Here is a 22964-nt window from a genome sequence, read left to right on the forward strand (position 1 = left end):
CTTAACAGAATACTATTAATTCAATGAGACTTTTTTCACGAGAAATCTTACAAAGAAAAATCCTCTTCAGTCATTTCATTATGACATGTGATAAATTTCCTCTTTAGTCTTTTTGTAATTTATGGCACGGTTTCATAGAAATCATTTCATTTATTATTCTATTGTCTTTAGGGTTGGTAATGAATATATCTATTTCTCTCAAATAGTGCTTCCAGTAGATTAAATAAAAAGCAATTCTAAATTTCTGAATAGTTTAATAGCAAAAAACATATAACATGCATTAAATGCTCATACATTTACTACACATAAACTCTAGAAAAAATAACATTTATTTCCAAAAAAAAAACATATATATTTTAACATAATAACAATAAGTTTCTAAAGCTGTATTTAAATGAATTTTTTAACAAAACACATTTATTCATGTTACAAAATTACAGTGCTCTTTTGTTATTTCAAACAAATAAAGGTAAACAATTCAGATATTTTATGCAATAAAAGTGTAGAAATATTTCTTCTAACTTGTTTTTCTTGGTGAATAATCATAATGATTATTATCATAATGATTATTCCTCCTATAAAGTTGATTTCTTTGGTCAGATATATATTTATCTACTGGTCCCGCTGTGTTTGACATGGAAATAAACAGAATTCTAACCTTTTTATCAATTTGATTTTATTTCATTTGACTTTTTATTTGCATTGAAATTATTCAATTTTAAAAACATTTCATAACCAGATTAAAATCAATCAATTAAATTCATAAACTGTATTTATAAGTGAAATCATCCAATAGCCTTTGAGCACTCTGTATTGTATGAAAAAAAGTTTTGGCAATAACTATCATCAGTTTATTTTACAAAAAAAGTAGTTATTAACAATAAACCTAGTTTTGTTATCTGTTTCTATTAATTAAGAGGACAAACATCAAGAGATTCTCAGAGGGTCCAACCAAAATACTGGTATGGAAACATCCTTTAATAACAAAAATGTATAAATAATTATGGTATAAAAATATATTTGAAAATAACCTTCTTGTAATATTAATTCATGAAATTAGTTTACTAATTTGTTTCTTTGGAAATCAGTTGTCATGAATGTAATCTACCTTGCGAATAATACAATACAGACTTTTCTGGTGTGTGTGTGCAATTACTTGTGTGTGTGCATGTACTGGTGTGTGTGTAAGTACTGTGTTTGTGCAAGTATGATGTGTGTGCAAGGACTAAAACATCATCAAACACTGAAAGCAGCTGAACCTTTCTGTCTACAGAAAAAATTGTTGATCATAACAATTAAAAAAACTTAGTTCATGTTCATATACAATCGCATATTATTTGGTACTGTAAAGCAATCCGTTATGATGACTAAATTTCATGAATTTCCTCCCAGCACATTTTATTTATATCAACTATTTGTACAAATTATTCGTTTAAGGGAACTATATCTATCATGTTTTTTTTCCCCTTTTGCTAAAGAAATTCCACATACATATGGTTTAAATAACATGTACCGGTTCGGCATGAGGCTATCTTGGAACACATGCAAACTAATGAATCATAATTATGCCTGCACATTATAAACTAGTAAAATGATAAGCTTTTTTAAAATTAACATATATTCCAAATTCTTATCTTAATTTTTTTCACCAAAAGTGAATTCATTTTCACTTGCATATATGAAGCAAACATTTTTGTCAAGTTTGTAGATATACATGATAATAAGGTATAATAGTATTTAAAAAAGTTAATCACCAGTCATTATTGTTCCTAATATTGATTCACTGCAACCTCTTTAAAACACAAACATTCAGATTTAGATTTAACATTATTCCCCAAATTTACTTTTTATTCTTGAAATCAAAATTTTGTTCTGAAATTAAAATAGCAGAAGACATGATATGGGCATTTAATTTTTTACCATTGAAACTGAAAATCAAAAAGTAATATAAATCTATCAAATATTATCCTTTTGATAAAAACAAGACATTTGTCTGTCAGATATAAGAATTTATTATTTGGAATTTTGACATATTAGCTTATGGCGTTAAACTTCTTGATGATGTAGGTAAAATATCTTTTTGGGTAAGGTTGTTGCTCATATTTAATTATGCCAAAAAACATATTTATGAAAATATGGATCAAGAGTAAACTAAACAGTCAGTCACCCAGGTAGACTCTGATAACATTCTGCTATCAGTTTCACAAAAAGTCTTACAAGAAAAAATACTAATATTTCAACAACATTTCATTATAATTTGCGACCAATTTTAAATCGTAAGATTTTTTGTGAAAAAGGCTACAGATCTCTCAAATAGAGTCTCCATTTTGAATAAAAAGATTTCAGTATGCTATAAAAAAAATATTTAAAGGATAGAATAAGAGATTTGGTTTTAAAACGATTTATAGAAATACAATATATCAGTAAGTGTTATATTTACAGACTTGGTTTAATGATAAACCATCATGTCAAGATGCAGCGGTTTAATATGAAAAGCTATGGCAGATCATCTTATCTAAAATATTAACAACAAAAAATATGCAAGTTTAAAGGATTGGGTTTCAAATCCACCTCTAATTTTTATTTCTAAATATGTCTGAAACTAGAAAGATCACTAACTTAGAGATGAAGACAGCAATGAAGTATGTTCCCTTGCTTTGATTAAGTGTTTTCCCTTGCTTTGATTAAGTAATTTTCCCTTGCTTTTGTTAAACATGCTTATGGATTTTGTTTCATGAATCAATACACCATATCTCCCTCTTTTCCGATGTTTAAAAATAATTGCTTTTTCTCAAAGCATCATATGTAACAAACAAAGAAATATAGTTACTTATATATCTTCAATCATCTACAAAAACATATACAAAATTATTTTATACTGAAATTATGATAATGTAAACAAAAATGAAAATTATTATGGATTATCAGCCTGACCTGCAGCTGTAAAATTATGATACTAAAGTATATATGTTACATTAGATTTTTAATATCTGCTTACAGAAATATTTAGAGATTTTGTAAACACACTGTACATTGATTCTAAATTCTTTAAATTTTTAGGAATTTGATAAAATCACTAAACTTTGTTGTGGATTTTGTAAAATACCAGTCACTAATCAGATGTTTAAACCATATATCAAAATTAACTTTTTTCTAATATAGAAAAAGATGTTTGAGCTATCATTTCTTTTTAAGAGACATTTCTTGTTAACTATTTATTGTACAGTGATGGTGAATAAAAAGGCATGTGTACAGTCTCAGGATTCAAAGATTACAAATTTCTGTACTTATTTTTGCATGATAAAAAAGGATGATGTCTAGTGCTACATAATTCAACAGTCAGTCAAATAAGTCTAAATGTTTCTGAAGATGCAGTACTTCAGAAAATATTTGTTGTATTATGGCCAATTCCTTATATTAAAGCAAAATAAACAGCCCAAAAACATCTATGTGTACAAAATAAATTCTTATTATTACAGAAATTGTATTTAAGGAAAACATTATGTATCTGTTAATTATAAAGCATAACAAGCATTTTGAGAGTATTGCATGGCAATACATAGTCCCCTACCGGCTAAAAATTCATTGTACTGGAACAAAATGCTAACTTGATCTATAACTTGTAATGGTGTAAACTATATAACAAATATCAAGTCAATATCTTCAAGTATGACGAAAAAAAGTATGGAAAATTGATTATTTAAGTGAATTTACTAAGTCCAAGGACCATAACTCTGCACAAAATCATCAGACCAGAACAAAATTCGAACTTGATCTGTAACTTGTCATGATAAAACTATATAACAATTATCAAATCAATATCTTCAAGCATGACAAAAAAAAGTATGGAAAACTGATTATTTGAGTGAATTTTCAAAGTCCAAGGACCATAACTTTGCATAAAATCATTAGACCTGAACAAAATTTGAACTTGATCTGTAACTTGCGATGATAAAACTATATACCAATTATCAAAATCAATATCTTCAAGCATGACGAAAAAAAATTGTGGAAAACTGATTATTTGAGTGAATTTTCTAAGTCCCAGGACCATAACTCTGCACAAAATCATCAGACCGGAACAAAATTCGAACTTGATCTGAAACTTGTCGTGATAAACAATATACCAAATATCAAATCAATATCTTCAAGCACGAAGAAAAAAAGTGTGGAAAACTGATTTGCCGGACTGACAGATGGACAGACAGACAGACAGACAGAGTGCAATCCTAAAGTCCCCTTCGATTTCGTCGGTAGGGGGGGGTAGGGGACTTAAAACATTAGTATTCCTTGGTTTCAGGTAGATAGTAGTCTCATTGACAATCATACATCATCTCCTTATTTTGTAAAACCAACCATCTGAAAGTTTTTCACATGATTTCAGTCTTATTTTGAGGACTTGAAATTTAAGATATTTTTTTTCAAATTGTCAAATTCTTACCATAAGAAGGTAAAGACATAAAGGAATCTGTATCAATAGTATTACAGTATGAACTAAATGGAATTGTGAACCTGTTATTGGTAAAAATGTTAAAGAAAGATTTGTGTTTTTTTAACTCTGTCTTGAAAAAGTGTTTAAATATACTGACCTGGCAGTGATAATTTTTTTACTGTTGTAACTTGGCATGAAATTATTGCATAATTTGCAATTAAGCGTCCAATCTTGTACTTGATACAAAGAAGGGAACAATTGTAAACATGTGTATTGCATAATAAATTAAATTATATACATTGTACATGTATTCGACTTGCGTCATAAATTCTTTTCTTTTCCCCATTCCAAATGTGACAAATCTAATATTCTTAATTGGTCAGCTAAGTAGGAAGAACCAGCTGTGTTTTCGACACATTAAAGTTATTAAATTTGTCAACTTTGGCAAAAAATATTTCATAGGAAGGAAAACAGAATAAAACCACAATGTGACCATGTGGTTATTCTTTAATGGACATTTTATAAATATTTTCAACTTTTAATTTGAAACAAAACGTTTAAAAAAATACTTAAATAGAAAATGTGGGATTGTTTTTCTTGTCCCATTGACAAGAAAGATTGAGAAACTTTTTTTTTTCTCGACATACAAAATGTAGTAACAAATGATTTTTACACTGTGCTATTAGCATCACTGAAATCTTGTATAAAATAACAAGCTTATTGACAACATGTACATATATCATATGTGAATGTATGTATGCTGTAGTTTTGAGACATTAAAAAAAATAATGACCATGCCTGCATGGCTTTAAATATCATCCAATTTCATTCGAACTATTATACAAGTGAAAAACAACAACAATAAAAATCTTTTTCTAATGAATAAAAAAAAACTACATGTAAGCACCTTAAATTTGCAAACTATACATTATGTAACCCAAATGTAGTTCAAGATTTGTGGAGGTACACCTGGATAAATGAACATAACTCTTAAACATCACTATTATGTTTTGTTTCAACCATTTGCATAATTATTTCCAAGCTTCCATGTAACATAGATTATCATAAGTCTGTGTTATGCCAATACTTATATAGATTGCAAAATACAATTAACTTTTCCATAGGTGACAATGGTAGCCTTTTTCAAGATACAGACTTTAAAAAGTTGAATTTTTTTTAACAAAACCTTGCTAGACTTAAAGAAAAACAAGAATGTGTCCATAGTACATGGATGCCCCCCTCGCACTATCATTTTCTATGTTCAGTGGCCCGTGAAATTGGGGTCAAAACTCTAATTTGGCATTAAAATTAGAAAGATCATATCATAGGGAATATGGTCACTAAGTTTCAAGTTGATTGGACTCCAACTTCATCAAAAACTACCTTGACCTAAAAGCAGGACAGACAGACGGACAAACGAACGAACGGACGCACAGACTGAAAAACATAATGCCCCTCTACTATCGTAGGTGGGGCATAATTATTAGGACAGTATTTTTTAGTCCAAAAAAATATAGGTTCCTGTCGCTTTTCTTAATGTAATTTGTACTTATACTTCCTTGTCGATCAATTTTGCACTTAAAAACATGTGTCTCATCATAGTATTGAAGACTTCTCAGTTCTGCCAAACATATTATTTTGCTTTTGCTTTTGGTATAATGCAGAGTGCAAGAAGTCTCTAGTAATAAAATATACAGGGTGCACACCTCGACCAATCAGGATCAGCCATACTCTTAATTCTGAATACCATGTTATCTTCATAAAATTGCTGCACCCATAATATTGAATGGTTGATTGTGACCTATAGCATTAATGAAACTGCATATAACAAACACATTAATAATTAAAAGAGTTATTTCCCTTAAAACAGGTCTACCAATTAGAAGCAAAGGATGAAACTTTACAGATTATTTGTCATGCTGATATATTTATTTAACTTAATACTATGGTCCCTAATAAACTATCTGATTGGAATAAGTCCTATCAGTAATCATGGAATGCAACAAGTGCTCTTCTAATTCTAGCTTTACAATTAATTGTAAATGATTTGCTAAGCTATAAAACAGCAAAAGCTAAAATTAAGTAGAAAATTTTACAACAGATTTTCTACATACAAAAACAACATATTTCTATCAAATAAGCAAACCAAAAATCAGTTTCAACTTTGATGTAACTATTTAATGGTTAAATCATATATTTGGCTGCAACTGCCATAGACAGTTCATACACAGTCATGTTTTCTCAACTGTTATAGTGTAATAAAAACAAAAGTTATGTTCATGTCTGGAAGTTGTGATTACAAACACCAGAGTTACCATGGAAATGTCTTCCTCTTATAATATACATGGGCTATGAGTGTGAAAACTATAGCTCTTTATGAAATATTCTGTCTAATAGTGGTTTTAATTGTAAAATTTTAATAATTACATTATTACCTTGCCACGAAATTTTTTTTTTTAATTTATGTAATGTAATTTTTGAAATGTCAAAGTCAAATTGCATACAGCAAATTCAGAAATGATTGCGAGGTTTTTATTAATGCGAATAATGCGACTGGGTGACTATCACATTAATAATAAGAACTCGCATTCTGATTTCTGATACATATATCTGTACTATCTACTGTGCAATAATTACTCTCGCATTTTTGTCCATTCTTGAAAAATCGCAATAGTAAATGCACGCAATAATTTCTGAATTTACAGTACTTTTTTTCTTCCAAAGTCAAATATAAAATACGTTCATGTTTTGTTCAAATGGCATTACTTATACGGTGTAAAATAAATTTGATAGAAGATTTTTTCATCATTCTCATTTAACAACAACTAACAATTGTAATATGGGGTTTCAAAATACAGGTATTACATTTATAAGCAATTCAAATTCTTCATATAATATGATGATCTCATTAAACAGGCTATTATTTAAACTTGGAATTATTTTTAATTATGGAATTTGCATAATTTCTTGTGTTTGAAATTTTTAATAAATTCCATGTTTATTTGGACTTTAATGTTCTGTGCTGCGCACAACACTTTCTATTACAAAGAAGATAGTACATTTTCAATAGAATGTTCTGTGCCGCGCACAACACTATCTATACAAAATACATTGTATGAGAAGTGTTATGAACTGCTCAAAACATTATAATACCAAATAAACATGGAATTTATTAAAAATTTCAAGCACAAGAAATTATGCAAATTCCATAATTGAAAATAATTCCAAGTTCAAATAATAGCCTGTTATTAATGAATGCATTATGAAACAATAAACTGTACAATTGTCAAAATAGTTAAACATTAAAAATATATAAAAATAACATATCTTTATGGCAAACCAGTATATAGGGCTAGTATAAATGGCAAACAGTGCTTAAGGCTAACATAGCACTTTAACTATAATCATTTTATAATACTGAAAGAGCTAGCGCTTCTACAAATATATTCTATAAATAAATAATTCTAGAAGATGTATTCCTCTTTTAAAAAAATCTTAAATATACTATAATATTACAAACCACTACATAGAAATCGAGGAATTAAACAATATGACCCTGTTGATCAGCAGAAAGGTGACTGTTGCATGATGTGTGTTAAATGTTCCAGTAATATCTGAGCAACAGTTGCGAAATATTAAGTCCATTCATGTCATGCTTAAAACAATGAAAAAATCTTATGCTTTCTTAATTAAGTACATGCTTCCTAAGGAGATAAAAAAAAAATCTGCACACATTGCTTTTAGTCATTATGGTGTCCAAGAAAAAAACCTAACAACACAAAAACCCAAACATTTCATCGGTAACTTTCTAAAATTCTTGTATTGCACTTATCATGCTAAAATGTGACCCATACAGTTTATTAAGTTCCTGTACTAAACATAATGTTTGAATCTACGTGGACTATCTGACATACATAAACTATGTTTCTGACAATAAAATGTTTGATTATGCTGAAAATACCTTTAAAATCTTAAATCCAATAAAATGAATTGAAGATTAAAGACAGAACACAGATATCTCAAAAGAGGGAGTGTATAGAATAAATATGATATACTCTGAAATAAGTTTTTAATAAGATAAAGCAAAAAGCAGAAATCTACTTTGTCACATTTTTTTGTAAACTGAATCATCCTTTAATAATGATCTTGTATTAAATGTTGATTCATTTTTCATGTATAATGTGAAGAAAAATGGAATTATTAAACTAGAGGCTCCCAAGAGCCTGTGTCGCTCACCTGATTCTACTTTGGTTTTGGAAATCAAGTAAAAATAGATTAAAATCATAACATATACCCTAATAATGATTGAGGCCAAATTTGGTTTACTATTGGCCCCGTAATAAAAGCAAAAGACTTTTGTAAATTTTACAGAAATTACCAATAAATTCATTGAAATTGTAGAAAATGACTTAATAAGGACAATGACAAATCAGCTACAAAGTAACAACACTTGGTCAGCTTCTCAAAAGAAACATTCATACCATGTTTGGTTTCAATCCATTCAGCGGTTTTCTAGAAGAAGACATTTGTATGTATTTTCCATAGGGTCCTATGTTAAACTAAGTTCCCCGCTGGCAGAAATCTTGGATGACTGATTGGCTACAAATAAACAACACTTGGCCAGCACCTCATTAGGAACATTCATGCCATGTTTGGTTTCATTCCATTCAGTGGTTCTCTAAAAGAAAACATTTGTATGTATCTCCCATAGGGTCCTATGTTAAACTAAGTCCCCGCTGGTGACCATCTCTGATGATTGATCGCCTACAAAGTTACAACACTTGGTCAGCAACTCATAAGGAACATTCACGCCATGTTTTATTTCATTCCATTCAGTTGTTCTCTAAAAGAAGACATTTGTATGTATTTCCCATAGGGTCCTATGTTAAACTAAGTCCCCCTCTGGCGGCCATCTTGGATGTTGGATTGGCTTCAAAGTAACAACACTTATTCAGCACCTCATAAGGTTTTGTTTTATTCCATTCAGTGGTTCTCTAAAAGAAGACATTTGTATGTATTGTCTGTAGGGTCCTATGTTAAACGAAGTCCCCTGCTGGCAGCCATTTTGGATCTTGGATGATGCATCGGCTTCAAAGTAACAACACTTGGTCAGCACCTCATAATGAACATTCATGCCATGTTTGGTTTCATTCCATTCAGTGGTTCTCTAAAAGAAGACATTTGTATATATTGTCCATAGGGTCCTATGTTAAATGAAGTCCCCCGCTGGCAGCCATCTTGGATGATGCATCGGCTTCAAAGTAACAACACTTGGTCAGCACCTCATAATGAACATTCATGCCATGTTTGGTTTCATTCCATTCAGTGGTTCTCTAAAAGAAGACATTTGTATATATTGTCCATAGGGTCCTATGTTAAACGAAGTCCCCCGCTGGTGGCCATCTTTAACGATGGATCAGCTACAAAGTAACAACACTTGGTCAGCACCTCATAAGGAACATTAATACCATGTTTGGTTTCATTCCATTCAGTGGTTTTCTAGAAGAAGTTCAAAATGTAAAAAGTTAACGACGACGACGATGGACGCCAAGTGATGTGAAAAGCTCACTTGGCCCTTCGGGCCAGGTGAGCTGAAAAATGAAGTATTACAATTTTTGTTGTGCAGAGGCAAGCGTTTTAAAGGTAAATCCATTTTACCAGACTGTGTTACATGGGACTATATAAAAGTGATCACAGACAGTATTTGTCATGTATAATTACATTTCCATTTCATTTACTGTGAATTGCTGACATTCATTTTCAGTTGGGTATTCTGTTTATGCCACAGCCAAGAAATCTTTAAAGTTTCTCATCTTTTTCAGTTGTCTTCTAAGTTCCTTTATAAAATCAGATGGATGAACAACAATCGAAATGTCTTTGCCTACTGCATTTAGTTTAGCCTCAATCTGAAAAATAAAGGATTTATATATATATTTATATTGGTATACTATCTATATTTAGCTTAGCCTCAATCTGGAAAATTAATGAATTATTTGTAAACAGGTATACAATTTACATTTAACTTAGCCTCAATCTGAAAAATAAATAATTTATATGTATACTGGTGTACTATTTACATGTAAATATAAATGTAATGGAAGTATCTCAAAATGATACAATGGATAAAGGGGACTGCCAATTTACTTTGGTATAAATTCATTATTGTATTGCTCAGCAAATTTTTTCCATTTTTACTGAAAAAGGAAAATTTTAAATCAAACAAGAAATATCAAATTGTCAAATTTCAAATTAAAGGATTAATTGCTGAAACATAAAATTGTATTATATTCTATGCATGAGAACTCATTTTTTCCATGATGTTTTAGAAACAAATGTGACACACTATTTCACTAACTACTGCTCTTAGCATTTTCTCCATAAGAGTTCTTAAATCACAGTATATTAGTATCGAGTCTGTTGCAATGTTACTCAAATGAACATAGAGCAAGGTATGTAATATAAAAGCAGGGATACTGTAGGAATTTATTTTGAAGTGATTTCAGAAACCACTACTTTCTTTTTTTGTTAAAGAAGGACAGATTGAGTGTTTGTTCATATCCCTACCTCATTGCCTTTGAAGGACAGATTGAGTGTTTATTCATATTCCTACCTCAATGCCTTTGAAGGACAGGTTGAGTGTTTATTCATATCTCTACCCCATTGCCTTTGAAGGACAGATTGAGTGTTTATTCATATCCCTACCTCAATGCCTTTGAAGGACAGATTGAGTGTTTATTCATACCCCTACCGCATTGCCTTTGAAGGACAGATTGAGTGTTTATTCATATCCCTACCTCATTGCCTTTGAAGGACAGATTGAGTGTTTATTCATATCCCTACCTCATTGCCTTTGAAGGACAGATTGAGTGTTTATTCATATCCCTACCTCATTGCCTTTGAAGGACAGATTGAGTGTTTATTCATATCCCTACCTCATTGCCTTTGAAGGACAGATTGAGTGTTTATTCATATCCCTACCTCATTGCCTTTGAAGGACAGGTTGAGTGTTTATTCATATCCCTACCTCAATGCCTTTGAAGGACAGATTGAATGTTTATTCATACCCCTACCTCATTGCCTTTGAAGGACAGATTGAGTGTTTATTTCATATCCCTACCTCATTGCCTTTGAAGGACAGATTGAGTGTTTATTCATATCCCTACCTCATTGTCTTTGAAGGACAGATTGAGTGTTTATTCATATCCCTACCTCATTGCCTTTGAAGGACAGGTTGAGTGTTTATTCATATCCCTACCTCAATGCCTTTGAAGGACAGATTGAGTGTTTATTCATATCCCTACTTCATTGCCTTGAAGGACAGATTGAGTGTTTATTCATATCCCTACCTCATTGCCTTTAAAGGACAAATTGAGTGGCCTATTATTTATTTCTGTAATCCACCAGTTACAGGTTCCATCACTTTCCACACACGGAGCATATTTCGTCAAACCATGTTGAGCAGTAAGTCCTGAGGGATCCACATAAGTTATCTGAAAAATTAGGATACAATCACTCAAACTAGTATAACTTTAATCATGTGATAACTACAAACAAAATGTAATCCTACAGATGTGTCCTATCATATTTATTTAATTATGAGAAAAAATTACAATAAATTAAAATGAAAGCAATGACAGCATTAATAGAAGGATTGATGTTGAAAACTCAAGCAGCTCTAAAAATATATCTATTTTGAACTTTTATAAATAAAATACAATAAAAATCATTGGTACATCTGTAGTGAAAATCTAGCTTCAGATGCATATTCAATTGAACATATGGACATTACTACATTTATAGATGAAGATCAGAAGTCTAAAATTTAATTATTTCTTGCATTAGGATGATGAAAGCCATTTTCCTGGGAAAGAGTTGCAAAGTTTGTGACAGATCACAAACAAGGTGTTAAAGGATGCATATGATAGCAAAACCTTACACTGACTAAATGGTAAAATTTTACATTAACCTAATTTTCTGTCCTAGCAATATAAATATTCCTACCTCAGCAGTTCCTCCTAGACGTTGTAATCCTAGGTTTTCACCGGTCTGATGTCGTCGTATGGCCATTACTTTAGCATAAGGAAGACGTTTTATAACCAGATCCATCTGTTCTGTATTGCACGATTTTAAAGCTTTCTTTGCCATATGAGCGTTAGTTACTCTGAGGTCGTTGATTTTTGTAACTTCATCACCGATGTGAATACTCTCAGATAACCTTGGATAATGTTTAAAATCCCATCCTATAATCCTGTAATAATCAAATTACAGTTAAGACAAACTGAATCAGTGAGTTATCCCTTTTGTTGGTTTTGAGTGATTCGATGTGAAATAGGATGATGGCTGGTAATTTATAGTGATAACACTCTAGATTATAACTCTGTCATATATGAGGGGGGTAGGAGGGGTGTCATCCCAAATTCCCCAAAAAATAAACCTTAAATCCTGAATTCCAGGAAAAAATATAGCATTCTATCCCAGATCCTGAAAAGTTAATCATTAATTCCCAAGTCCCAATAAGGGTAAACCCTGAATTCCAGAAAAAATAAAGGCCCCATCCTGATGTCCTGAAAAAAGTCCTTCCGCCCTCATATATTACAAATTGAATCAATTGCAATCACCAGGAATCATTGTGAAAAGTCATCACAGATTGATTGTAATATTGTCTACTGTATTTTAACTTATATCAACACACATAACAATCAATAAAAATAACTTGTATTGTAACAGCGCATCAATGTTTTTATTAAAATAGAAATTTAAAATATAATTTTATTGAACTGACAATCTTTTTCATGAATACACTTCTGATTACCTAATGGTATTTGTTATATAATTCTATGACCAGCCATGTAAAAATAAATGTTACAGTATTCTTATATGTTTAATTCTGCAATTTTGCATTCATTTGGCAAAAGGTAAGTCATTTACTCATGAATATTTGACACACTCCACTAAAGCCATCTTCAAATACCGCCTTTCTTTAGACATGTTTAATACATACCAAACTCCATTAAACCTATCCACCAAAGCCATCTTTTGACAAAATAAATACATTCCACACTCCATTAAAGCTATCCACCAAAGCCATCTTTTGACAAACTAAATACATACCACACTCCATTAAAGCTGTCCACCAAAGCTATCCTTTGACAAACTAAATACATACTACACTCCATTAAAGCTGTACACCAAAGCTATCTTTTGACAAACTAATTACATACCACACTCCATTAAAGCTGTCCACCAAAGCTATCTATTGACAAACTAAATACATACTACACTCCATTAAAGCTGTCCACCAAAGATATCTTTAAACAAACTAAATACATACGACACTCCATTAAGGCTGTTCACCAAAGCTATCTTTTGACAAACTAAATACATACTACACTCCATTAAAGCTATCCACCAAAGCTATCTTTTGACAAACTAAATACATACCACACTCCATTAAAGCTATCCACCAAAGCTATCTTTTGACAAACTAAATACATACTACACTCCATTAAAGCTGTCCACCAAAGCTATCTTTTGACAAACTAAATACATACCACACTCCATTAAAGCTGTCCACCAAAGCTATCTTTTGACAAACTAAATACATACCACACTCCATTAAAGCTGTCTACCAAAGCTATCTTTTGACAAACTAAATACATACCACACTCCATTAAAGCTGTCCACCAAAGCTATCTTTTGACAAGCTGCAGGAGATATTTTAACAATTATTCCATGTGATTGTTGTTCCTCTTGTAAAATGTCTATTTCGCTTTGTTTTAATGGCAGAACAGTCACCAATCCTGGTGCCGATGAAATCCTCTGTCTCTCACGTAAGGATGTCTGTCTAACAATCACTAAAAAGATATACTAGAATATGACAGATATCATCAAACTCATAGTTCAATACTTCAGTGTACTTACTGGATAAATATTTTAAAATATGGCGCTCTGCTTTCTGTTTATTAATTAAGTTATTATAAATTTAAAGTTCTTGTAAACAATGAAGGATAAAAATTGATTTCATTTTAGCAGTGGGAACTCTAAAAGTTACACATCATATTGTATTAAGCTTTAGGAGGCAATACTATGCATTTGAGACAGGGATGTAGATAATATTGTTGTTGGTACAACTACAATTACACACAAAGGAAGATAACTCCATTTTAAATATTACTTAAACAATGACATCATTGATATTTGTAGAACACACACTCGATTCAAGCACCATGCACAATTTCTGTAATTTTCTTGACAAGAAAAGTTATACACATACACATTGATTTGAATTTTGAATATCTGAGTATATATATCATTGATACATATTTTCAAATATTCATGGATAGGTTGTATAGATTATAGAAGGTTGAACTCAATGCACTTTGTTTTGATTATCTAAAGGGTAGTGATAAGGTCTGGTTAATTGATAATTATCAAGCCAGCCACATAAGGGTTTTGATTGCATGAATGCAATCTTTACCTCCAAAATATTACAACCTACCATCACAAACACCTTAAATACATTCAGTTTGATTTATACATATATTTTTGCATACATAAATAAATGGGGAATGTGTCCATTGGACACAGATGATGCCCCCGCTTGCATATCAAGTTATAAAGGGACATAACTGAAGAACGATAAAATGTGCTACCCAAATTTGTACTTGATCTCAGTTTTGTGGTAATAAGTATTGTGTATAAGTTTCATAACATTTGGTTGAAGCAAACTTAAGTTAGAGAACAGAAACGAATTTCACCAATTTTTCCAATTGTTAAGGGGCATAACTCTAGAACAGTAAAAGTGACACCACCAAAATTCAAACTTGATCTGTATTTTGTGGTAATAAGCATTGTGTATATGTTTCATAACATTTGGTTGAGGCTAACTTAAGTTAGAGAACGGAAACGAAAAATTCAGCAATTTTTCCATTTGTAAAGGGGCATAACTCTAGAACGGTTAAAGTGACATCACCAAAATTCAAACTTGACCTGTATTTTGTGGTAATAAGCATTTCGTATAAGTTTCATAACATTTGGTTGAGGCAAACTAAAGTTAGAGAATGGAAACCAACTTTGGGACATACATTCGGACGGACAAGGGTAAAACTTAATGCCCCCTCCGCTACGACGGGGGCATAAAAAGTGAGTTTGTTTTGATTGGAAGTAAATAAGAGAAGTAGTAACGCAAAAATGGATTTTTGTTCATCAAAAACTCTTTCATAAGCCTCACACACATGATAGCTTCTATTGTGTTGTCACCTTCCCCTTTTCCCATTAAAAAAATAAATATTCCCAGAAAAACAAAAAAAATAAAATTGACTTGTGTCCCCTTGTAAGGCCTTCTATCTCGTTAATGCTTCTATTTGTAAGAACTTCCCTGTTTTTAAAATATTGTGGATTTATTAAAATTCAAGGGATACTTATTTTCATGGATTATGTGGGTATACGTGGACCACAAATTTAAATGTTCGACGAAGTAAACATTTTCTATAGGTTTGTTTGAAAACTTTAGTAAAACCACAAAATCAAATATCAACCAATTTTTTTTCTCAATTCGCAATAAAATGCTCTACTGGGCACAGCTTGATACGACCACAGAGGTTGAACCCTGAACAGTTTGGTCAAGTATGGACACTACATTCACACTTGATACAGTTCTGAATTTGGATTGTGATTGAATATTTGACACAGCATAGGTTCTGACACAGAATGAATGTGGTCAAATAACTGAAAATTTTGAAATTGGACGTTTACCTATTATGGTCCAATATCCAAAATCTAAATACACGGTTAGATTCAGCATATCCAAGTACACCAAGAATTTTTTTTATTTATTTATCAATGGACAATATTAGCAAAGTTTTTAAAGGGATTCACTTCATCAAAAAAAAAATATATATATATAGCATTCTGAAAATTAATTTATACAGAATAACAAACAATTCTACCATGAAGTTCTTCAAAAATATTAACCAAAAAAAAAGAAAAAAACAATTTCAAAATTATCATTTCTCATTAATCATGTTAATACAAAGTCTTCCATAATATCTAATAATGAACAGTAAATTTCAAACTATATTTATACACAATTTCTTCTCTTAAATTAGATTTGATGATTGTGCAATACAGCTCTGAATTTGGGTTGTGATTAAATATTTGACAAAGCATAGTTTCTGACACAGAATGAATGTGGTCTAAGAACTTAAAAATTCTAAATTGGACATTTACCTTTTATGGTCCAATATCCAAAATCTAAATGCATGGTTAGAATCAGCATATCAAAGAACCAGAAGAATTCAATTTTTGATGAAATCAAACAAAGTTTAGTTTTGGACCCTTTGAACCTCAATTTGGACCAATTCAAAAATGGGGCCCAAAATCCAAAATCAAAATACATGGTTAGATTCAGCATATTACAGAACCCCAAGAATTCAAGACTTTGAATTATACCCCATTGAAATTGGTCAAGAAATAAGCAATTTATACAAAGTATTAGAAAAGTATTGTTTTTGGCTCCTTTTTAGTTAGGGCCATAACCCCCAAAATCAATCCCAACCTTCCATTTTGGTATGGAACCTTGTGGTAAAATTTCATAGAGATCCATAAGACTTATACTCAAGTAATTGTCCAGAAAAACCAGAAAATCCTAGTCTGTTGGCCCCTAATTCCTAAACGGTTTGGGCCAAAACCCCCAAAATCAATCCCAACCTTTCCTTTTATGGTATGGAAACTTGTGGTACAATTTCAAAGAGATCCATACACTTATTCTTAAGTTATTGTCTGGAAACCAAATGTCTTTGAATGTCATAACATTATACGACCGCAAAAATTTTGCTGTCGTATAAAAACTGGTATCCACGAAAATAAATGAATCCACAGTGCCCAAAAATTTATAATTTCAAGTTTAGTTAACCTTTACATTCTTACCTTTGTTGGATGCTTCTGGGTTAATATTACATGGCACATACACACTCTGACTACGGTTATTTAAAGCAGCTGCTGTGGTTCGTCTTGGTGGCAGGGGTGGCTCACCATGACGCATAGTGGCATCTTCATAATCATGTGAATCATTGTCTTCATCCTCATTATCATCACCAGACATCTGTCTCTTTGGAACATTAAACTGGAAGCCATCATGGCTAGGTGAGGAACCAAGAGCATTACTTTCAATATCACGACTAATGAAAGTTGGTTGGGGTTCATGCTTTTGCTTTACAGATCTGGCTCTTTTTGGCACTTGATAAATTTCATCTGTTGTTTCCATAGAAATTGGTTGAAATCCAGTCTTTAATACTGGTTGAGATGCAATATTCGATGCAGGATTGGAGCTAACATTTAACATTGGTTGTGAAGCAACAACAGCTTTCGGGTGAGAGCTTATTCCAGGCATTGGTTGAGAACCAAACCATTTCTTATTTAACACAGGTGAATATAATGCTTCTCCAGTATTTTTTCGTATAGGTTGGTGAACAGACGACATGTAGTCATACTGCTGTGGCATTATCAAAGACCGTGGACGTTCCTGTTTTCCAGAGGCGAGCCTTGGCTTGGGTAACGGTACATTTTGTGCTTCCTTGACTACTTTGTCAGAATGTCTAATTTTTGGCGAGTGTGATGTAGGTCTGGAATGACGAGGTTTTGGTGATGGGGTTGACTGCTTCTTATGAGACATATCAGTCACATCTATTATTGATTTATGAACAGTAGGAAACACTAAACCAGGATCATTGACAGGTGTTGATGGTGAGGTTGGTGATGGTGGTAAGTCCTCAAGTCCATTTTTGGTTGATATAGGTTCAAACTTTGGTGGCATTTTAATTGCATCAATTAGTCTTCTAGGAGTTTCAGGTGAGGAGGAATCAGATCTTGTATGATCAAAATTTAAATTCAAGGGTGGTGGAATTGCATATTTTGAACTTAACTTAAAATCAGCACTGCCATGGGATATAGAATTCAAGTTACTATATAATTCAGACTTTGATTGATCATTTTTATTCACAGGAGGAGGTAAACATTTTCCAAAGTCGTAAATATTTTCCTTCACAGCCAGAGGTCTAACAGGTAGAGGAACAGCTTCTACTGTCTGTTCATGTTTGTCTGTCACCTTTTTGGGATTATTACTTCCTAATTTATCAAAATTTGCATAGCCTGCATCTACTTTCTTTTTTGATGCATTTCTAGAGTTCCTTCTAGGGGGTTTGACGGGACTAGCAGTACCTTGAGACTCTTCGTCATTAGTCATTGTTTCTTTTGATGTAGCTTCAGCAATAATGCATGCATCAGTATTGGAGTAAATATGATCCTTATTTTGATTTTGACTTGTATTTTCTTTTGAATGTCCCTTGGACACAGGAATGTCTGTAGAATTAGTATTGCTGTAAATGTTTTCATTTTTTATATTGTTATTAGCAAGGTCAGCCTTTTTGTCAACAAATTTTCCATCATCATTTTGCTCTTCACAGTTAAAACCCGAATAGACATTTTCCTCCACAGCGATCTGACTTTTTCTTTTCTCAGACGAAAGTTCATCTATATCTTTTAATTTAGACTTTCGTTTTGGAAGTTCAACAATCGGATCAGACATTTTTTTTTCGAACAGAGGTTGAGTATCCTTAACATCAAAAGCTGCCTCATATAAACCTTCATCTGAATCATCAGTTATATCATATGATTGTTCAGTTAATGTATTTCTATTTGAATGATTAGATTGTGAACTCTGATCATCAAAATCAAATGCTGATTCATAAACGTCTTCAGAATCTGCTTCTGGTTTAGGTTTAAACTTGTTAACTTGACTGTACTGAGGTTCTGAGGTATCAGCTGTGACTGGTTTATTCCGGTGTGGTCTAGCTGGTAACTGAGGAGTATCATTTGAATATTCTGCTGGTAAACTATAAGACCTCATGGGCAGTGAGGCAACTGATCTGGAGTGTAATACGATAGGATTGTCAGTTTTTGATATTGGTTTTAATGTATTACTACTGAATGCTTCTAATCTTTTCTGTTTAAAGAACTCTTCGTTGACAAAATCATCTTCTGACGTGTCTGGTTCACTGTTTTCAGACTCTGGCTTCTCAGGTACTACCCAGTCTAAAAATATATCAAAGAAAGATAATCCATTATCAAAACAGAAGTTAAATTGGACAAGTGAATCTGTGAGCTACTGCTCACTAATGATACCCCCGCCCCACTAAAAGTATAAGGTAAACATGAAGTTGTTGAGTGATGACACATCACACAGTATAGCTGACTCATATAAACCCTGAAACCAAATTTCAGAAATCCTTGTAAAGTAGTTCCTTCCTACATTGTGTGGTTAAAACAATAAACCAATTTCATGTTCTGACTTCACTACAACTGACCCTACTTTTGCATCAGTTGACATAAGGTTAATTGAAAAACAATCACTTCCGGTCTGCACAACATCTGCAGTGGTAACTTCTAATCATATGTACTATAAAAATTCCTTAATTTATGATGGAGTTTTACAAAGCAGACTAAGGATATATGGCAGAAATTTATTATCTGCAAGTAAGAGATAATTTCATTAAACTCAAGATATTAGCATCATAAAATTTTCCACACACGTCATTATAGCTGTGCTATTGTTCTGTCCATTTGAAAAAAAGGTTTGCTCTCTATAAATGAATATTAAAGATTGTCTTGTTTCCAAAGAAGTCTAAAATGTTAAATAATGAATAGACTTTAAATAGACCTGAGTTACAATATTCAGCTCCTGCTCTGCGTTGTAATGGTACAAATCCATTTTCTTGTGGAACTGGTGGGGCTGGTTCAGATGGAGGAGGAGTGGGTGTGGCTGAATCTCTGTCTTCTATTGGTGGAGGACTGGCTGACTTCTTTGGTTTGTATCTTACTGGATAATCACTGTATATATGTTCTGATGGCACATGTTTCTGAAAAAAAACATATTTTACAGGATTTTCACTGTATATGTGTTATTGTGGCACATGTTTCTGAAAAAAACAACATATCTTACAGGATTTTCAATGTATATGTGTTATTGTGGCACGTTTCTGAAAAAAGAAACATATCTTACAGGATTTTCAATTTATATGTGTTATTGTGGCACGTTTCTGAAAAAAGAAACATATCTTACAGGATTCTCAATGTATATGTGTTATTGTGGCACATGTTTCTGAAAAAAAAATATATCTTACAGGATTTTCACTGTATATGTGTTATTGTGGCACATGTTTCTAACTACCATTTAAGTAACAAAGTTCATGACAGTCTCTAGAACAGTAAACCACAAGATGATTCAATTATAAATCACTCTTCTGGTGATTGTGGTGTAATAACCCTGTTGCAGGTCATTTCATGTAAGAACAATTCAAAGAAAAGTTTTATGAAGAGGGGTGGGGAGTAGACATTACCATATAATAAATCGGAGGTAGGGTTCAGGACTACGTTAAGATGTCTATTTGAGAAAGTTGATGAGGCAATTAAAAAGTTATCATTTAAAATTTATAATGTAATGTACTCACTAAAGCTCCATAATTTTGTAATGTATGTTCCAGAGTCCTACACCAACTTAACATCACCTCCCTGGAAATAATTCATAAAAAATCAAATTCAATTTCATTTTATATATACAGATGTTATATTATTCTTTTGGTTCTTCCAATTCATACCAGTCACTTACTTCAATCTCTTGATGTTGGTTGTTTTGGTCCTCTCAATAAAATCTATAACCATTCTTGTCATAAATACATGGGAGAAAATCATTGCAAAATTACGAGGTACAATGTTGGTGAACTATGTACAAACACCTTTGTTAAAGGACTTTCTGTAGACAATTTGAGGTCATTGTTTAGACGTACAGGTATATATCCTTTTGACAAGTCTCTGTATCCCCCACAGTTGTACCTGCCAGCTACTGTATACACTCAGACAGAGACTTTATGGACATTGACATTGTAGACAAGACTGACAATGTACATATTGACGAACCAGACAAGACAGACACTGTACATGACGATGAAGAAACACAAGACAAACATATGACATTGCCATGGACAGAACTGTGACAGAATCCCCAATAATGTCTGCATTTTTTCACAATCGAGAAAAAGGTATGTCAAATAAAAAATGTTAAAAAGAATAACAGAAAATATTTGTCAAAAATTGTGCCTGGTAAAGCAATAACTGAAGAAAATGTTATTGTATCAAAGTACACTGTCAGCCAAAAAAGTCTGAAAGTACAATTAGTAAAAGTAATTCTTCAAATGTGTTGTAAACAAACAGAAAAAAGTAGTAGTGCAATTAAAAAGAAATCTAGTACTAAACAGAAGAAAGAAATGTGTGTACAATCAAAATATAATCATGAATTTGAAACTTATAATTCATGATCACCTAAACCATGTACAAATGGTTTACAGGTTATATATTGATCAGACAATGAAGACAGTCTGTATGACCATGAGAGTTAAATGTCTGAAAGTGACGTGGGTTGTGTCTGTCATGAATTCTATCCACAAAAAATGAAAGAATGTGGTGATTTAACTATTTTTAAAATGGGGCCAGTGTATGTTTGAAGGTTGCTAACATTGGGTACACTTACGTTTCTGTTGTGATGTTAGAGCAGTAAGGACACACAGTATTTTCTATTGTCCTTGTCATGGACTTACCATGTTTGCAGGAAGAATAGGCCAACTTGTTTTAATATATATATTACTATATATGATAATGTCTGTTACCAGTAGTTAATTATAGACTTAGTTTACTAAGTTTAATATAAAAGTACTACATGTACTATGTATAAAGTTAATATTATTATTAATCGTAAAATCTCATAAAATGAGTTACACTAAAATGTGTTGTTTCCTAAAGGTACCAGTCTTTTATTACAACTCCAGTTTCTGGTGCATGTCAAAACATGGCATGAAATAAAATAGTCCATTTTATTCTGAATTTTTTTCTGGACTCAATTTCTTCTGTTTGATTAAAAGTTTATGCTGAGTTGAAACATATATTTAGATTTAAAAAAAATCTTGCATCTTTGGGGATATCAAACCAGGAAAGTGAAAGGATATCATGTTTACTGGAAATGGTGCGTCCTAGTAGAAACAGCAAACAGAAAGTAGAAAAAAATAGTTTTGACTTCAGGGTTACATAACTTCTTATTCTTCGTGGCATGACCCACGATTAAATCACAATTTCACATTACTACATACATGATATGCACATGAAAAAAATTTTCTATGTAGCATTTTATATTAAAAAAATTTCAAAGATCAGCTGTTTTGCATGTAAGCCTATGGAGCAGTCAATTACAAGACTGCAACCTGAATGTTGCTGTTAATCCAAAATAAAATAATTTCAATGGCAAAAACATTTTTTGTATACCGTAGAAAGGCTTGTATAGTTCGCAGTGGTACATAGTCCGCACCCCCTTCTTCCCACGAAATTTTAGGTAAAAAAACTTTTTGTAACTGTTAGAAAAGGTCTAATGAAACTCCGGTAATTTCAAATCCTGTGCGGTCGTTTGCGGTATTTTCTTGGAAAACCCTGT

The 22964-nt window shown here is 31.9% G+C and overlaps 1 protein-coding gene across 3 annotated transcripts in view; it reads right to left on the bottom strand.

Annotated features, from left to right (window-relative positions):
- Positions 1-234: 234 nt before the first annotated feature.
- LOC127735318 (uncharacterized) overlaps positions 235-22964 on the bottom strand; it is a 42414-nt gene continuing 19684 nt past the window's right edge. For all 3 annotated transcript variants that reach the window (XM_052245469.1, XM_052245467.1, XM_052245468.1), the window contains 7 exons: positions 20938-20998; positions 20148-20346; positions 17360-19522; positions 14094-14286; positions 12434-12680; positions 11779-11922; positions 235-10338 (listed from right to left, as the gene is read on the bottom strand). In XM_052245469.1, coding sequence (XP_052101429.1) covers positions 10210-10338; positions 11779-11922; positions 12434-12680; positions 14094-14286; positions 17360-19522; positions 20148-20346; positions 20938-20998 — 3136 coding nt within the window. In that variant the 3' untranslated portion in view covers positions 235-10209. The remainder of the gene's footprint in view (positions 10339-11778; positions 11923-12433; positions 12681-14093; positions 14287-17359; positions 19523-20147; positions 20347-20937; positions 20999-22964) is intronic.

This window comes from Mytilus californianus, unplaced genomic scaffold, assembly GCF_021869535.1.
Source record: "Mytilus californianus isolate M0D057914Y unplaced genomic scaffold, xbMytCali1.0.p SCAF_3, whole genome shotgun sequence".
Lineage (NCBI taxonomy): Eukaryota > Metazoa > Mollusca > Bivalvia > Mytilida > Mytilidae > Mytilus > Mytilus californianus.